We start from the raw sequence: 18,628 nt of genomic DNA, 5'->3' as shown, positions 1-18,628 counted from the left end.
CTATAGACTATAGACTAGACTAGACTAGACTATAGACCAGACTAGACTATAGACTAGACTAGACTACACTAGACTAGACTAGACTAGACTAGACTAGACTATAGACTAGACTAGACTAGACTATAGACTAGACTAGACTAGACTAGACTAGACTAGACTAGACTAGACTAGACTAGACTAGACTTAGACTAGACTAGACTAGACTAGACTAGACTAACTAGACTAGACTAGACTAGACTAGACTAGACTAGACTAGACTAGACTAGACTAGACTAGACTAGACTAGACTAGACTAGACTATAGACTAGACTAGACTATAGACTAAACTATAGACTAGACTATAGACTAGACTAGACTATAGACTAGACTATAGACTAGCCTATAGACTAGACTATAGACTAGCCTATAGACTAGCCTATAGACTAGACTATAGACTAGACTATAGACTAGACTATAGACTAGCCTATAGACTAGACTATAGACTAGACTATAGACTAGACTATAGACTAGACTATAGACTAGACTATAGGCTAGACTATAGGCTAGACTATAGGCTAGACTATAGACTAGACTATATGCTAGACTATAGACTAGACTTTAGACTAAACTATAGACTAGACTATAGACTAGCCTATACACTAGACTATAGACTAGACTATAGACTATACACTAGACTATAGACTAGCCTATAGACTAGACTATAGACTAGACTTTAGACTAAACTATAGACTAGACTATAGACTAGCCTATACACTAGACTATAGACTAGACTATAGACTAGCCTATACACTAGACTATAGACTAGCCTATAGACTAGACTATAGACTAGACTATAGACTAGACTATAGACTAGACTATAGACTAGACTATAGACTAGACTATAGACTAGACTATAGACTAGACTATAGACTAGACTATAGACTAGACTATAGACTAGACTATAGACTAGACTATACTAGACTATAGACTAGACTATAGACTAGACTATAGACTAGACTATAGACTAGACTATAGACTAGACTATAGACTAGACTATAGACTAGACTATAGACTAGACTATAGACTAGAATATAGACTAGACTATAGACTAGAATATAGACTAGACTATAGACTAGAATATAGACTAGACTATAGACTAGAATATAGACTAGACTATAGACTAGACTATAGACTAGACTATAGACTAGACTATAGACTAGACTATAGACTAGACTATAGACTAGACTATAGACTAGACTATAGACTAGACTATAGACTAGACTATAGACTAGACTATAGACTAGACTATAGACTAGACTATAGACTAGACTATATACTAGACTATAGACTAGACTATAGACTAGACTATAGACTAGACTATAGACTAGACTATAGACTAGACTATAGACTAGACTATAGACTAGACTATAGACTAGACTATATACTAGACTATAGACTAGACTATAGACTAGACTATAGACTAGACTATAGACTAGACTATAGACTATAGACTAGACTATAGGCTAATCTATTGACTAGACTATAGACTAGTCTATTGACTAGACTATAGACTAGACTACAAAAGGAAAATTCTGAAATACAATTTTTAAAATACTATTAGAAAGTTCTGAAATACGATTGGAAATTGTGTAGACTCTAGTCCTGAATATAGAATAAAACATAGTCTGGGTTATATGCTGAAGTATAGTCTAGACTATAGAGTAGAATATAGCGTTCATGAAATTTATATGGGGATTTAATTCTTTTAAGAACGAGCGTCTTTAAACTCTAGAATTTGGTTTATTTTATCGGTTTATATAAAGAATTCATATTTGTATGTAATAAATAATGTTGAAAGACTTTACAAATCCGATTTCATTTAAAGCTTTTTAAACCACAAATAGTTTAAATATAACATTGAGATGACCACAAAACTGTTAATCGAATAAAAAGTACAGATTATTTTGGAAACTTATAACTGAATCACTGAAACTGAATTAGCTGCAATAAAGGGTTTTGATTTTCTTGCAAATTTGACTTACACTTTCTTCAGCTTATATTTCCCTCTTAATTGAAAATCCTTTTCCAGGCACTGCCCTAGAAAAAGAACTCTATGAAAAACTCTCACTGACCACTTTCATACAACGACTTCTAACACAGCGTTGTGCCAGTTTCTTTGGTCGTAATGATAAATTTTTACTGTTGTCACGTGAGCGAGGTTGCAGTGGTTTTATGGATGTGGGCAAAGCACATGAAAAACCACCTTTAATATTGAAAAATGTTTTAAGCTATGATGAAGTCAAGGTAAGCGATCACAAACCAGCTGTGAGATTATATTAATATGAAAAAATTTTCCCCTAAAGTTATCGGCTTTGTTAAGCGTTTCTTCTCATACGGAGCTGATTAACAATGGTAATCGTCAGAATTGTGGAGTAATAGAGAAAAATAAATCTCTTATAGAGAGATCGGGAGTAGTAGTGGGTATTATAGGGGCCCGTTTAACAAGAAGAGATGTTATGGAATTTCAAGATATTATTATAGCGAAAACACAAAACACTCAAGAAAATGGTTATGGTTTCGGCATAGATGAGGATACTACCAATTCTAAACATAAAGATTATCGTCGTATATGGAAACATTTTTATGAGGAGCCAGACTTTCTGTACAATCAAGTGATTAAGGATGGCAAACGTTTTGGTGCCTCGAAAAATAAAGATGATATTTTTGATAATTTAATAATGAAAAAACGTTATACTATATCCTTTGATACTCTACTGCTCGAGGCTGAGGCTAGGGCTAAGGCTGAAGAAAAACAAGCTTATGTTCATGTAGTGGGTATAGGTTTGGGTGTTTGGAAGGCAGCTGAACAACAAGAACAAATTTTTCTGCAGACCTTTACGCAAAGAGTAAAATATCTATTGCCTCAGTTACAACACATTGGAGTCTTACATTTCTCTTGGTTTTCTTTAAGCGAATGTGGTGAATTGAAAAATGGTTATGTTTTCAAATCGGAAACACATCCTCAGGGTGGTATTAAATGTTTTCTATCGAAAAGAAATCCTGCTGATAAATTAAAAACCCCAGAAAATGATAATATGCTTTTGATTATTTCTTATGCCTGGGATGGTAATGCCTTACCGGGTAATGAGTTTTGGATGGTAAATTTTAAATGATGTCTGCATATAAGTAAACTCTTTATTAAATTAATCTTTATGTTTTCTCTTTAGAAAATGTTAAAATCTACTGGTGATTCTTCTACTGCCTGCAGTACTCTGATAACTGAACTACATAATCCTCATATTAATGATGAATATGTCAATGGTGATAATTTACATGTGGCCACTGAAAAATATGGCATTATACATATAGCTGATTATGCCCAGAAAATGGTCGAATAATAATTTTTGTAGCAAATCTGTAAATATTAAATGTTTTATGTTGCAACATTCTGTTTGTGTTATTTATTGTAAATAATTTATTCTAAACATTGTGCAATATTTTTTTTAATCTAAATAAATAAGTTATTTTTTCTTTAAACAAAAGCCTTTTAAAAAATTTCCCCTTGAAACACAGTATTCTTTCGTTCCCAAAATTCACGTTACAAACTAAAACTATATCTGGCAACTCATTTTACACAAAAAACTTTTAACCTAAAGCTTTTACACCGGCTGACTCAAATATTTGAGCTTTTCAAAACCACCCAGTTCAATACAACAAGCAACAGTGATGTGGCCAACACTCCCCTCCCACATTTACCATACTCTGGAGTATAGACTATAGTCGGGACTATAGAATATAATCAGGACTATAGTATATAATCGGGACTATAAACTATAGTCGGGGTATAGCATATAGAATATAGTCGGGACTACAGAATATAGTCGGGACTATAGACTATTGTCGGGACTATAGACTATTGTCGGGACTATAGACTATTGTCGGGACTATAGACTATTGTCGGGACTATAGACTATTGTCGGGACTATAGACTATAGTCGGGACTATAGACTATAGTCGGGACTATAGACTATAGTCGGGACTATAGACTATAGTCGGGACTATAGACTATAATCGGGACTATAGACTATAGTCGGGACTATAGACTATAGTCGGGACTATAGACTATAGTCGGGACTATAGACTATAGTCGGGACTATAGACTATAGTCGGGACTATAGACTATAGTCGGGACTATAGACTATAGTCGGGACTATAGACTATAGTCGGGACTATAGACTATAGTCGGGACTATAGTCTATAGTCGGGACTATAAACTATAGTCGGGACTATAGACTATAGTCGGGACTATAGACTAAAGTCGGGACTATAGACTATAGTCGGGACTATAGACTAAAGTCGGGACTATAGACTATAGTCGGGACTATAAACTATAGTCGGGACTATAAACTATAGTCGGGACTATAAACTATAGTCGGGACTATAGTCGAGACTATAGACTATAGTCGGGATTATAGACTATAGTCGGACTATAGCCGGGACTATAGACTATAGTCGGGACTATATACAATAGTCGGGACTATAGACGGGACTACTGACTATAGTCGGGACTATAGAATATAGTCGGGACTATAGAATATAGTCGGGACTATAGTCTAGAATATAGAATATAATCGGGACTATAGACTATAGTCGGGACTATATACTATAGTCGGGACTATATACTATAGTCGGAACTATGGACCAAAGTCGGGACTATATACTATAGTCGCAACTATAGATCATAGCATAGAGACTATATACTATAGTCGGGACTATAGACTATAGTCGGGATTATAGAATATAGTCGTGATTATAGATTATAGTCGGGACTTAGACTAAAGTCTAAACTAAAGACTATAGTCTGGACTGTATACTATAGTGTATAGACTATAATCTGGACTATAGACTATAATTTGGACTGCAGACTATAATCTGAACTATAGACTTTAATCTGAACTTTAGACTATAATCTGGACTATATTCTGGATTATAGACTATAGTCGGGACTATATACTATAATCGGAACTATGGACCAAAGTCGGGACTATATACTATAGTCGGAACTATAGATCATAGCATAGAGACTATATACTATAGTCGGGACTATAGACTATAGTCGGGATTATAGAATATAGTCGTGATTATAGATTATAGTCGGGACTAAGACTAAAGTCTAAACTAAAGACTATAGTCTGGACTGTATACTATAGTGTATAGACTATAATCTGGACTATAGACTATAATTTGGACTACAGACTATAATCTGGACTATATTCTGGATTATAGACTGTAGTATGGACTATATACTATGGTCGGAACTATGGACCATAGTCGGGACTATATACTATAGTCGGAACTATAGACCATAGTATAGAGACTATATACTATAGTCGGGACTATAGACTATAGTCGGGATTATAGAATATAGTCGTGATTATAGATTATAGTCGGGACTAAGACTAAAGTCTAAACTAAAGACTATAGTCTGGACTGTATACTACAGTGTATAGACTATAATCTAGACTATAGACTACAATTTGGACTACAGACTATAATCTGGACTATAGACTTTAATCTGAACTTTAGACTATAATCTGGACTATATTCTGGATTATAGATTGTAGTGTGGACTATAGACTCTAGTTTGCGCTATAAACTAAACTATAAACTGTATTCTTATTCTATCTAGGTTTCTTATATATTATTATTATTATTAAAATAGTTCTTTATCCAAAAATTAGTCACATATCTTCTTTAATTTAGGACATCCTCTAGAAAAACAACTCTATCCTCAACTATCTCTAACCGATTTTGTACAACGTTTGCTAAACAAACGTTGTGTGACGTTTATGGGCTCCGGTGACTTTTATCTGTTAATGTCAGGCCAAAAAGGTACAGCCATAAATAATTATATTAAAGTGGGAACACCTCAAGAAAAGGAGCCCTTAATTTTTAAAGATGTCCTCTCGTACGATGAAGCCAAGGTATTTCTTATCGTTTGTGGTATTCTATAATCTTATTAAATTCCTTAAAAAAAAAGCTTTCAGCCTTTTTATCGGTTACCTCTCTAACGGAGCTAATCAACGATGGTAATCGTAATAATAATGGTGTTATAGAAACAAATGTTAAGTCCATCGAAAGGGAAGGTATTGTAGTGGGTATTATAGGAGCTAGATTTGAAAAGCCTATGGTTATGGAATATCAAGATATTTTAATAACTAAGGAACAAAATCAAGGGAAAAGAGGTTATGGTTTTAATGGTGAAAAGCAGAACGTAGCAGAAGTTGATGACGAAACGAAAAGTGCAATTGAATACCGAAAATTATGGCAGAAATTTTACGAAAGTCCCGATTTCTTATACTCCCAAGTACCTGACAATAATCCAAGATTTACTACTTTAGCAGCGGGCAAATTCGACAATGTTTTAATGAAGAAACGTTATGCCGTAACCTTTGACACCCTGCTGCTAGAGAGCCAGGCGAGAGCAGAAAAATTTAAGAAACAAGCCTATATACATATAGTAGGCATAGGTTTGGGTGTTTGGAAAATATCTGGAGATCAAACTAAAATATTTTTGGAATGTTTTAGCCAACGTGTTAAATATTTACTGCCAAAGCTGAATAATATTGGTGCCCTACATTTCTCCTGGTTCCATATGACAGAATGGCGGGATTTGAAACATAATGGTTTTATCGAATCCAAAACACATCCCCTAGGAGGCATTCAAACTTTTTTGTCCAATCGTAATCCCAATGACAAATTACCTCAGGAATTTAAGGATATGTTATTGGTGGTGTCATATGCCTGGGATGGTAATGCTTTGCCGGGCAATGAATTTTGGGTGGTAAGTAAAGGAGTTAGATATATTGGAATATTTTATAATTTCTTAAATTTTTAAGGGTTCTTTAAGTGGATCCAATGATCCTTCTACTGCCTGCAGTACCTTAATATCAGAACTTCATAATCCTCACATTAATGAGGAGTATGTTAATGGTAAAAATTTACATATTGCATCGGGGGAATATGGTATCTTGCATATACAGGAGTTTACCAAGAAAGTTTTGGAAAGAGAGTAAAGTTTTCTAATGGAAATATTTAAATTTATTTGATAAATAAAGAAACTACTTAATGAAAAATCCAAACTGTTGTAGTGATTAATTTGGGAGTAAATAAAGTTCTATAATTAGGCTATAGATTATAGTCTGGACTATAGACTATAGTCTGGACTATAGACTATAGTCTGGACTATAGACTATAGTCTGGACTATAGGCTATAGTCTGGACTATAGGCTATATTCTGGCTATAGTATGGACTATAGACTCGACTATAGACTATTATCTGGATTATAAACTATAGTCCGGACTATAGACTATAGTTGGGACTATATACTATAGTCGAAACTATAGACTATAGTCGGGATTATATACTAAAGTCGGAACTATAGACTATAGTCGCGACTATATACTATATGCGAAACTATATACTATAGTAGGGACTATAGACTATAGTCGGGACTATAGACTATAGCCGGGAATATAGACTATAGTCGGGACTATATACAATAGTCGCGACAATAGACTATAGTCGGGACTGTAGAGTATATCTCGGTACTATAGATTATAGTCTCGACTATAAGCTATAGTTTGAACTATTGACTACAGTCTGGACTATAGACTATTGTATGGACCACAGACCATAATCTGGACTATAGTCTGTAGTCTGGACTATAGTCTGTAGTCTGGACTATAGACTAAAGTCTGGACTATAGACTATAGTCTGCACTATAGACTATAGTCTGCACTATAGACTATAGTCTGTAGTCTGGACTATAGTCTGGATTATAGTCTATAGTCAGGACTACAGACTATAGTCTGGGCTATAGACTACAGCCTGGACCATAGACTATAGTCTGGACTATTGACTATAGTCTGGACTATTGACTTCAGTCTGGACTATTGATTATAGTCTGGAATATAGACCATAGCCTGGAATATGGACCATAGTCTGGACTACAGACTATAGTCTGAACTATAGACTATAGTCTGGACAATATACTATAGTCTGGACTATAGTCTATAGTCTGGACTATAGTCTATAGTTCAGACTATAGTCTATAGTTCAGACTATAGTCTATAGTTCAGACTATAGACTATAGTCTCGACTATACACTATAGTCTGAACTATAGACTATATTCTGGACTATACGCCATAGTCTGGACACTATAGAGTACAATATATACTATGCATTTGGACTAATATAAATTCCATGTTTTTTGGGGGAAAATTTAATCCCATATTTTTCTTAAAAAATAAACTGGCAACACCTATAAAACAGATGCCGGCTGATAAGAAAGTTTAATGAAAGTATTTGTATGAGTTGCATTAACTGTATTTGTGAAATAAGGCATGTATACATATAAATATATAGTATAGATTTTTTGGAACCAAAAACAACAATGGAATAAATGAAGTATGTATGTGAAACTTATTCAAGAAACAGATACCAAAAACAAACGTTCTTACGCAGTTACAGAGAACAACATAAACAATAAAGAGTTAATAATCAAAATAAAAACCAATTTTTTTATTAGATACCGAAATTATTATCGATCAGTATTTTGAATTTATTATTATCGGAAAAAAAATGTCTATATTTGGCAGAGAATTTGAAAAAGATTGGCCTTTATATGATTTCACTAAAAATCTAACAAATTTTGGTTATGAACTTTTACAAAAATGTTTGAGCGTAGAAAAACCAAAAATAAAAAAATTGAAATTTTGGAATTTCTACAAAAATCGGAGGAATTTCCTGTAGAGGTAAGTTAAACCTTAAAAAATTTTTTCATAAATCGAGAATTTTTTAAGAATTTTTGTTAACAGTTTCCCGTAAATACATGTCGTGTAAAATCGCAAAAAATCGAACGTCTTCCCTTTATACTTCGGCAAATTGAATCTGCCTATCCGGTAGTACATGAAAAGGTGGTGTATTTGATAATAGATTTTCTGGAGCACAAATTAAAGTATGGTAAGTTTTAAAAGACATGGCAACTTTAAAAGAGAAAAGCTTTTTTGTAGGTGAAAATTTAAATCACAAAAATCCCCTATTAACATTTACTATAGTGGGGACTACAGACTTTAGTGGGGACTATAGACTATAGTCGGGACTATAAACTATAGTCGGGACTATAGACTATAGTCGAGGCTATAGTTGGGACTATAGATTATAGTCGAGTCTAGAGACTATTGTCGGGACTATAGACTAGTGTCTGGACTATAGACTATCGCCTGGACTATAAACTATATTCGGTCTATATAGTCGGGGCTATAGACTATAGTCGGGACTATAGACTATAGTCGGGACTATAGTCGGGACTATAGACTATAGTCGGGACTATAGTCGGGACTACAGACTAGTCAGGACGGGATTAAAGACTATAGTCGGGACTCCAGACTAGTCAGGACGGAACTAAAGACTATAGTCGGGACTATAGTCTATAGTTGGGACTATAAACTATAGTTGGGACTATAAACTATAGTCGGGACTATAGACTATAGTCGGGACTATAGACTATAGTCGGGACTATAGACTATAGTCGGGACTATAGACTATAGTCGGGACTATAGACTATAGTCGGGACTATAGACTATAGTCGGGACTATAGACTATAGTCGGGACTATAGACTATAGTCGGGACTATAGACTATAGTCGGGACTATAGACTATAGTCGGGACTATAGACTATAGTCAGGACTATAGACTATAGTCAGGACTATAGACTACAGTCGGGACTATAGACTATAGTCGGGACTATAGACTACAGTCGGGACTATAGACTATAGTCGGGACTATAGACTTTAGTCGGGACTATAGACTATAGTCGGGACTATAGACTATAGTCGGGACTATAGACTATAGTCGGGACTATAGACTATAGTCGGGACTATAGACTATAGTCGGGACTATAGACTATAGTCGGGACTATAGACTATAGTCGGGACTATAGACTATAGTCGGGACTATAGACTATAGTCGGGACTATAGACTATAGTCGGGACTATAGACTATAGTCGGGACTATAGACTATAGTCGGGACTATAGACTATAGTCGGGACTATAGACTATAGTCGGGACTATAGACTATAGTCGGGACTACAGACTAGTCAGGACAGGACTAAAGACTATAGTCAAGACTATAGTTGGGACTATAAACTATAGTTGGGACTATAGACTTTAGTTGGGACTATAGACTATAGTTGGGACTATAAACTATAGTTGGGACTATAGACTTTAGTTGGCACTATAGACTATAGTCGGGACTATGGACTATAGTCGGGACCATAGAATAAGTCGGAACTATAGAATAGGAACTTTAGACTATAATCCGGACTATGGCCTGTAGTTCCGAAAATATTCTATGGTACCGACTATATATTTTTTCTATTTTTCATTTTTTGCTAGGATCCTCTAAAGAAAAACAACTTTATACCAATATGAGCATAGCCGATTTCATACAACGTTTACTAAGTAAAAGATGTGTCACATTTGTGGATGCCATAGATGAATATCTGCTGATTACCGGAGAAACGGGTCAAGGAGATGATTATTTAAAAATAGGCACAGAAGAGGAAGAAGAGCCTCTGGTCTTAAACAAGGTCTTAAGTTATGATGAAGTTAAGGTAATGCTAGAAATGAGAAGCTATAAGAAAAGTTACAATTGATATTTGCCAGATTTCAGCTCTTTTATCCATTACCTCATATTCGGAATTCATTAATGAGGGCCAGCGTGAGAATGCGGGTAGACCTGAAACAGATCTAAGTAAAATCGAAAGAGAGGGTGTAGTAGTTGGACTGGTAGGGGCACGTTTTGCCCGTGAAGAACGCATGGAATATGAAGATATACAAATTACACAACTACAAAATACCGAAGAGAATGGTTATGGCTCAAGACCGGTTAAGAAATCATATAATCAGGAAAAAGCCCGTGACTACCGTAGAGTATGGAATAAATTCTACGAAGAACAAGATCACCTGTATGAAGAAGTCGCGATAGATAATAAACGTTTTGGTAAATGTTTCGAATATGAAGCCATTTTTGATAATCTGGTGATGAAAAAACGCTTTTCAATCGCTTTTGATTTACTACTGTTGGAGGCGAATGCTAGAGCTTTAAGAGCCGATAAACAAGCCTATATACATGTAGTGGGCATAGGTTTGGGGGTATGGTTGGCGGCACCTCAACAGGAAAAAATCTTTATGGAATGCTTTCAGCAACGTTTGAAATATCTATTGCCCCAGCTTAATAATGTAGGAGTGGTGCATTTGTCCTGGTTTCGTTTAAACGAATGGCAAGATTTAAAAAATGGAGGATTTTTAAAGTCCAAAACACATCCCCTGGGAGGTGTAACGACTTTGATATCATCTAGGAATCCTAATGAAAAGTTGGTAAGTGAGAAAATAGAAATACTTTTTGGACTATAGACTATAGTCGGGACTAAAGACTATGGTTGGGACTACAGTATATAGTCGGGACTATAGACTATAGTCGGGACTATAGACTTTCGTAGGGTCTATAGACTATAGTCGGGGACTATAGACTATAGTCGGGACTATAGACTATAGTCTGGACTATTGACTATAGTGGGGACTATAGACTTAGTGGGGACTATAGACTATAGTGGGGACTATATACTGCAGTCGGGACTGTAGACTATAGTCTGAACTATAGACTATGGTCGGAACTATAGACTATAGACGGGACTATAGACTATAGTCGGGACTATGGACTATAGTCGGGGCTATAGACTATAGTCGGGGCTATAGACTATAGTCAGGGCTATAGACTATAGTCGGGGCTATAGACTATAGTAGGGACTATAGACTATAGTCGGGACTATAGAGTATAGTCGGGACTATAGACAGTAGTGGGGACTATTGACTATAGTTGGAACTATAGACTATAGTCGCTATAGTGGGTACTATAGACTATAATCGGTACTATAGACTATAGTCGGTACTATACACTATAGTCGTGACATTAGAATATAGTCGGGACTATAGACTATAGTCGGGACTATAGACAATAGTCGGGACTATAGACTATAGTCGGGACTATAGACTATAGTCGGGACTATAGACTATAGTCGGGACTATAGACTATAGTCGGGACTATAAACAAACTGTAGTCGTAAGATGTAAAGAATTTTTGAATAAATGATTTTCTCTTTTTTTAAAAGACTGGACCCTATGAAAATATGTTGCCGGTGGTTTCATTCGCTTGGGATGGTAATGCCTTACCGGGTAATGAGTTCTGGATTGTAAGTAATTATACTGCCATTATTATTAAATAAAACTTAAGATTCTCTTCATATGTTCTATCTAGGGTTCAATAACCTCTTCAAGTGACCCCTCTGCTGCTTGCAGTACCTTAATAACGGAACTTTATAATCCTCATATTAATACAGCATATGTTAATGGCAATAATCTTTATATAGCTTCCCCCAAATATGGTTTAATACATATTAAAGATTATGCTGAAAAAGTATTAAATTAAGAAATTTCATTGAAATTTATAAGAAAATCTAATGAACTTTACAATAACTGTACTTTTATTAAATCTTAACTGTTGCTTTTTGTGTAAACTTATAAATGTTTTAAAATAAATAAAGTTTATTTTAGCAAAGTTTTTATAATGGAGAACCAAGTCTAGATAAATTTTCTAAAGGCGGACAGTAACTCCAAACTTATGTTATAACTCCGATTGCAAGGAGATTTACAGCATCAGTATCCAACTATGAAAACAACTAGAGAGAGCAGTAGGTACAAAGCTTTTACCTTAAAAAGTACTTTTATAAGTACTATCTTAAATTCTGCAACTAATTAGTACCCAGATGTTTAGTAGAATAATTTCATTATATACTAAAAATTACATCATAAATCCAGTTTATTTTTTATTGTCAATCAACAATCTTGTTTTAAATTTTTTTCGTATTAACTGCAAAAACTTTGTAGAATTTCACAATATCAAATTTCCCTTAAAAAGCTTTTGAGTAATTCATTTGAAAACAAACAAGTACGTGTTCAAAAGCTGCAACACAAAAACAACTTGTAACTTGCATCCAACACATCAGTCTTTCGCAAAACATTGAGCTCAAGTATGCCACTTTTTGGCAAGGATTTTCATAACGATTGGCCAACGTATGATTTTGATAAACATTTAACACCATTTGGCCAAGACCTCATACAAAAATGTTTGGATATTGAAAAACCTAAGGAACAACTAGTGGATATACAAGAATTTATGCAAAAATCTAATGAATTTCCCATAAAAGTGAGATAATTGAAATATAAAGTATAATTTTTACTGGCAATTTTTGTTTTTTTAGTTCCCCATCGATAGTTGTCGTATAAAATCACAACCGGTGGAATGTCATGTTGATATACAGCGACAAATTGCTTCGGCATATCCACTGATGCATGAGAAAGTATTGTATTTGATAGTAGATTTCTTGGAACACAAATTGAAGTATGGTAAGTTTTACAAATGCTGACAAAATTCAGACTATAGACTAGTCTACAGTGCTGACTACAGACTAGGTTATACAGCAGATAACAAACATCCTGAGTATATACGAGACAATAGTTCAAACAATACACTAGACTGTGGTTTATGGGTTAGATTATAGACTAGACTATAGACTAGACTATAGACTAGACTATAGACTAGACTATAGACTAGACTATATGCTACACAATAAACTAGACAATAGACTAGACTATAGACTAGACAATAGACTAGACTATAGACTAGACTATAGACTAGACTATAGACTAGACTATAGACTAGACTATAAACTAGACTATAGACTAGACTATAGACTAGACTATAGACTGGACTATAGACTAAACTATAGACTATAGACTAAACTATAGACTATAGACTAGACTATAGACTAGACTAGACTATAGACTAGACTATAGACTAGACTATAGACTAGACTATAGACTAGACTATAGACTAGACTATAGACTAGACTATAGACTAGACTATAGACTAGACTATAGACTAGACTATAGACTAGACTATAGACTAGACTATAGACTAGACTATAGACTAGACTATAGACTAGACTATAGACTAGACTATAGAACTAGACTATAGACTAGACTATAGACTAGACTATAGACTAGACTATAGACTAGACTATAGACTAGACTATAGACTAGACTATAGACAGACTATGGACTAGACTATGGACTAGACTATAGACTAGACTATAGACTAGACTATAGACTAGACTATAGACTAGACTATAGACTAGACTAAGACTAGACTATAGACTAGACTATAGACTAGACTATAGACTAGACTATAGACTAGGACTATAGACTAGACTATAGACTAGACTATAGACTAGACTATAGACTAGACTATAGACTAGACTATAGACTAGACTATAGACTAGACTATAGACTAGACTATAGACTAGACTATAGACTAGACTATAGACTAGACTATACTAGACTAGACTAGACTATAGACTAGACTATAGAAGACTATAGACTAGACTATAGACTAGACTATAGACTATGACTATAGACTAGACTATAGACTAGACTATAGACTAGACTATAGACTAGACTATAGACTAGACTATAGACTAGACTATAGACTAGACTATAGACTAGACTATAGACTAGACTATAGACTAGACTATAGACTAGACTATAGACTAGACTATAGACTAGACTATAGACTAGACTATAGACTAGACTATAGACTAGACTATAGACTAGACTATAGACTAGACTATAGACTAGACTATAGACTAGACTATAGACTAGACTATAGATAGACTATAGACTAGACTATAGACTAGACTATAGACTAGACTATAGGACTAGACTATAGACTAGACTATAGACTAGACTATAGACTAGACTATAGGACTAGACTATAGACTAGACTATAGACTAGACTAGACTAGACTAAGACTAGACTATAGACTAGACTATAGACTAGACCTATAGACTAACTATAGACTAGACTATAGACTAGACTATAGACTTAGACTATAGATTAGACTATAGACTAGACTAGACTAGACTATAGACTAGACTATAGACTAGACTGTAGACTAGACTATAGACTAGACTGTAGACTAGACTGTAGACTAGACTATAGACTAGACTATAGACTAGACCATAGACTAGACTGTAGACTAGACTATAGACTAGACTATAGACTAGACTATAGACTAGACTATAGACTAGACTATAGACTAGACTATAGACTAGACTATAGACTAGACTATAGACTAGACCATAGACTAGACTATAGACTAGACTATAGACTAGACTATAGACTAGACTATAGACTAGACTATAGACTAGACCATAGACTAGATTATAGACTAGACTATAGACTAGACTATAGACTAGACTATAGACTAGGCTATAGACTATAGACTGGACAACAGAATATACTTTACTATAGACTATACTATAGACCAGACTATCGACCAGACTATAGATTAGACTATAGACTAGACCATAGTTCAAACTATAGATTTGGCTATAGACCAGAGAAGCTCAATATGGCCGTGTCATAGCACGCGTGATAGGGTAAGAAAATTCTGCTGACGCTAAGTTGATACACATACACTACAAGTTTAATTCTTCTTCTTTTTATAATGAGCAATATCAGTTGGTTTGCTCTCAACTTGAAAAACAAAATCAAATCAGTTGCTGATCAGCACTTGTCAAAGCAAGGTCTGTGTGCGACGTTTTTAAAATACACACAGAAATACAACAACAAAATTTTGAGAAAGCCGAATGAATGTAGGAGAACATGAGAGAACAATTGATAGTTTTTTATATATAGACGTTGCTATACGCTGGCTGTCAAAATCCATAATAAATATTTGACAGTTAGCATATACTTTATAGTTTGTAGTCATTTTATTAGTATACTTTTATTTTGAATTGAATTCTGTTCTCTGCTGCTTTAGCAACACAAATAAAACTATGGTAGTCTATGGTAGTATGTGTTTGAGCACCACTGCTATAGACTAAGCACTAGTCACGACTAGAGTTAAAAGACTAGACTATAGTTCAGACAACACTATATTCCAAATTACAGAAAAGACTATAGCACAGACTATAGAAAAAACTATAGTCCAGACTATGTATATTAGACTATGGATTAGACTATAGTCCAGATAACAGAAAATATAATAGCACTGACTAAAATATAATTTTCCCTTTAGGATCCACTATAGAAAAACAACTTTATAAAGACATGACCATAACTGAATTTGTACAACGTTTACTTACGAAACGTTGCATCAGTTTTGTGGGATTTCATGACAGCTATATACTGATCACAGGAGAAACGGGCCATGGAGAAAAGTATCTTAAAATTGGTACCGAGGCAGAAGAGGAACCCTTAGTACTGGCAAATGTTTTAAGTTATGATGAAATTAAGGTAATTACTTAAAAAAAAAAACTACAATTTCTCTTGTGATAACGTTTTATTTAAAGATTTCAGCACTGTTGTCGGTTGCTTCACATAGCGATTTCATAAATGATGGTCGTCGTCATAATGGTGGTAAAATTGAAAAAGATTATGAAAAAATCGAAAGACAGGGTGTAGTCGTGGGTATTATAGGGGCACGTTTTGCCCGTCCCTTTAGAATGGAATATGAAGATATAATTATTTGCAAAGAACAAAATATTACAGAAATGGGTTATGGTTGTCATGGAACAACAACGGAGGGAGATTTAAAAGATCCCACCACTTTATGGCAATATTTATTTGCCCATAAAAAAAACTGAGCAATTGGAAAAATTGCAAGATTATAGAAAAGTCTGGCAAAAGTTCTATGAAGAATCAGATCATTTATATAAAAAAGTCTCTTTAGATAATAAACGCTTTGGGGAATGCTACAAGCCTGAGGCTATTTTCGATAATTTAATGATGAAAAAACGCTTTGCTTTACCTTTTGATTTGCTGCTATTGGAGGCCAATGCAAGAGCTTTAAAGGTCCAAAAATTAGCCTATATACATGTGGTGGGTATAGGTTTGGGTGTATGGCTGGCCGCACCACAACAGGAACAAATCTTTTTAGCTTGTTTCCAGCAGCGTTTGAAATATCTATTGCCACAACTGAACAATATAGGAGTGTTGCATTTTTCTTGGTTTAAATCGCAAGAATGGCAAGATTTAAAAAACGAGTCCATTATTAAATCGGCTACACATTCTCAAGGAGGCATAAAGATATTAATCTCCAATAGAAATCCTAATGAAAAATTGGTAAGTGGAAGAAAAAGTTATAATTTTCTTTGTAATATTTTATATTTTTCCAAAGACTTCTCCCTATGAGGGTATGTTGCCCGTAGTGTCATTCGCTTGGGATGGTAACTCCTTACCGGGTAATGAATTTTGGATGGTAAGTAATGTGCTAAAATACTTATTAAAACTTTTTATGAATTTATATTTTCTATAGGGTTCTTTGGTTTCCTCTAATGATCCTTCGGCTGCTTGCAGTACTTTAATTACCGAACTATTTAATCCTCATATTAATACGAAATATGTCAATGGTAATAATCTATATCTGGCGTCTCCCAAATACGGTATTATACATATAAAAGATTATGTCGAAAAGATTTTAAGTTAAATTTTTTTTAAAGAAATTTTATCAAAATTAATGTCAATAAATCTTAATCAGCGAAATTAGTTAAAGACAAACATTGTAGTTATTTTTCTTGTATGATTAATCGAATGGATTATACAAACATATATGTATATTCTGGGCTATAGTCCACTATGGATTATAATCTCGCCTATAATGTGGAATATTGTATAGCCGTCTGTAGCCTGGACTATAGTCTAGTCTATATTGTGGACTATAGTCTTATCTATAGTCTGGACTATAGTCTAGTCAATAATTTGGACTATAGTCTATTTTATAGTATGGACTGCAGTGTAGTCTACTCTATAGTCTGGACTATGGTCTATAGTACAGACTATAGTCTAGTCGATAGCCTGGACTATAGTCCATTCCAAAGCCAGACCGTATTCTGAACTATAGTCTAGTCTATATGCTGGAGTGTAGTCTATAGTCTGGAGTTTTGTCTAGTATATATCCTGGACTAAAGTCTAGTAAATATCCTGGACTATAGTCTAGTCTATAGTCTGGACTATAGTCTAGTCTATACTCTGGACTGTAGTCTAGTCTATACTCTGGACTATAGTCTAGTCTATAGTCTGGACTATAGTCTAGTCTATAGTCTGGACTATAGTCTAGTCTATAGTCTGGACTATAGTCTAGTCTATAGTCTGGACTATAGTCTAGTCTATAGTCTGGTCTATAGTCTGGACTATAGTCTAGTCTATAGCCTGGACTATAGTCTAGTCTATAGCCTGGACTATAGTCTAGTCTATAGTCTGGACTATAGTCTAGTCTATAGCCTGGACTATAGTCTAGTTTATAGTCAGGACTACAGTCTAGTCTGTAGTCTGGACTATAGTCTAGTCTATAGTCTGGACTATAGTCTAGTCTATAGTCTGGACTATATTCTTGACTATAGACTGGACTATACTCTGGACTATAGTCTAGTCTATAGTCTAGTCTATAGTCTGGCCTATA

At 34.5% G+C, this 18,628-nt stretch overlaps 4 protein-coding genes across 4 annotated transcripts; all 4 read left to right on the top strand.

Annotated features, from left to right (window-relative positions):
* Nucleotides 1-2,016: 2,016 nt before the first annotated feature.
* Nucleotides 2,017-3,479, top strand: LOC119614103 (the record flags this gene model as incomplete). Its single annotated transcript, XM_037970197.1, has 3 exons — nucleotides 2,017-2,283; nucleotides 2,343-3,137; nucleotides 3,207-3,479. Coding segments are annotated over 3 exons (1,233 nt in total), but the record flags the coding sequence as incomplete, so codon positions are not given.
* A 2,268-nt stretch (nucleotides 3,480-5,747) lies between these two features.
* LOC119614102 lies at nucleotides 5,748-7,109 on the top strand. Its single transcript, XM_037970196.1, has 3 exons — nucleotides 5,748-5,963; nucleotides 6,020-6,823; nucleotides 6,879-7,109. The coding sequence occupies exons 1-3, from the start codon at nucleotides 5,829-5,831 to the stop codon at nucleotides 7,053-7,055; spliced, it is 1,116 nt and encodes a 371-aa protein (XP_037826124.1). The 5' UTR covers nucleotides 5,748-5,828; the 3' UTR covers nucleotides 7,056-7,109.
* A 1,330-nt stretch (nucleotides 7,110-8,439) lies between these two features.
* Nucleotides 8,440-12,674, top strand: LOC119614104. Its single transcript, XM_037970198.1, is given in 7 exon segments — nucleotides 8,440-8,739; nucleotides 8,742-8,797; nucleotides 8,861-9,005; nucleotides 10,440-10,657; nucleotides 10,710-11,423; nucleotides 12,215-12,295; nucleotides 12,361-12,674. Coding segments are annotated over 7 exon segments (1,500 nt in total). The 5' UTR covers nucleotides 8,440-8,624; the 3' UTR covers nucleotides 12,532-12,674.
* Nucleotides 12,675-13,064: 390 nt separating this feature from the next.
* On the top strand, nucleotides 13,065-17,727 carry LOC119614105. The gene is given in 7 exon segments (XM_037970199.1): nucleotides 13,065-13,308; nucleotides 13,364-13,508; nucleotides 16,247-16,464; nucleotides 16,521-16,793; nucleotides 16,795-17,292; nucleotides 17,348-17,428; nucleotides 17,486-17,727. Coding segments are annotated over 7 exon segments (1,560 nt in total). The 5' UTR covers nucleotides 13,065-13,134; the 3' UTR covers nucleotides 17,657-17,727.
* The last annotated feature ends 901 nt before the right edge of the window (nucleotides 17,728-18,628 follow it).

This window comes from Lucilia sericata, unplaced genomic scaffold, assembly GCF_015586225.1.
Source record: "Lucilia sericata isolate MDLA Ls3-8-SP2 unplaced genomic scaffold, ASM1558622v1 Contig002584F_arrow, whole genome shotgun sequence".
Taxonomy (NCBI): Eukaryota; Metazoa; Arthropoda; class Insecta; order Diptera; family Calliphoridae; genus Lucilia; species Lucilia sericata.
This window is presented reverse-complemented; position numbering and strand designations above follow the sequence as displayed.

Excerpts from the sequence above, each read along its gene's own strand:
- LOC119614102 (XM_037970196.1), top strand. The coding sequence starts at position 5,829 with ATGGGCTCCGGTGACTTTTATCTGTTAATGTCAGGCCAAAAAGGTACA. Across the intron at positions 5,964-6,019 it reads TCTCGTACGATGAAGCCAAG|CTTTCAGCCTTTTTATCGGT; the intron begins GTATTTCTTATC and ends TTAAAAAAAAAG. Across the intron at positions 6,824-6,878 it reads CGGGCAATGAATTTTGGGTG|GGTTCTTTAAGTGGATCCAA; the intron begins GTAAGTAAAGGA and ends TAAATTTTTAAG.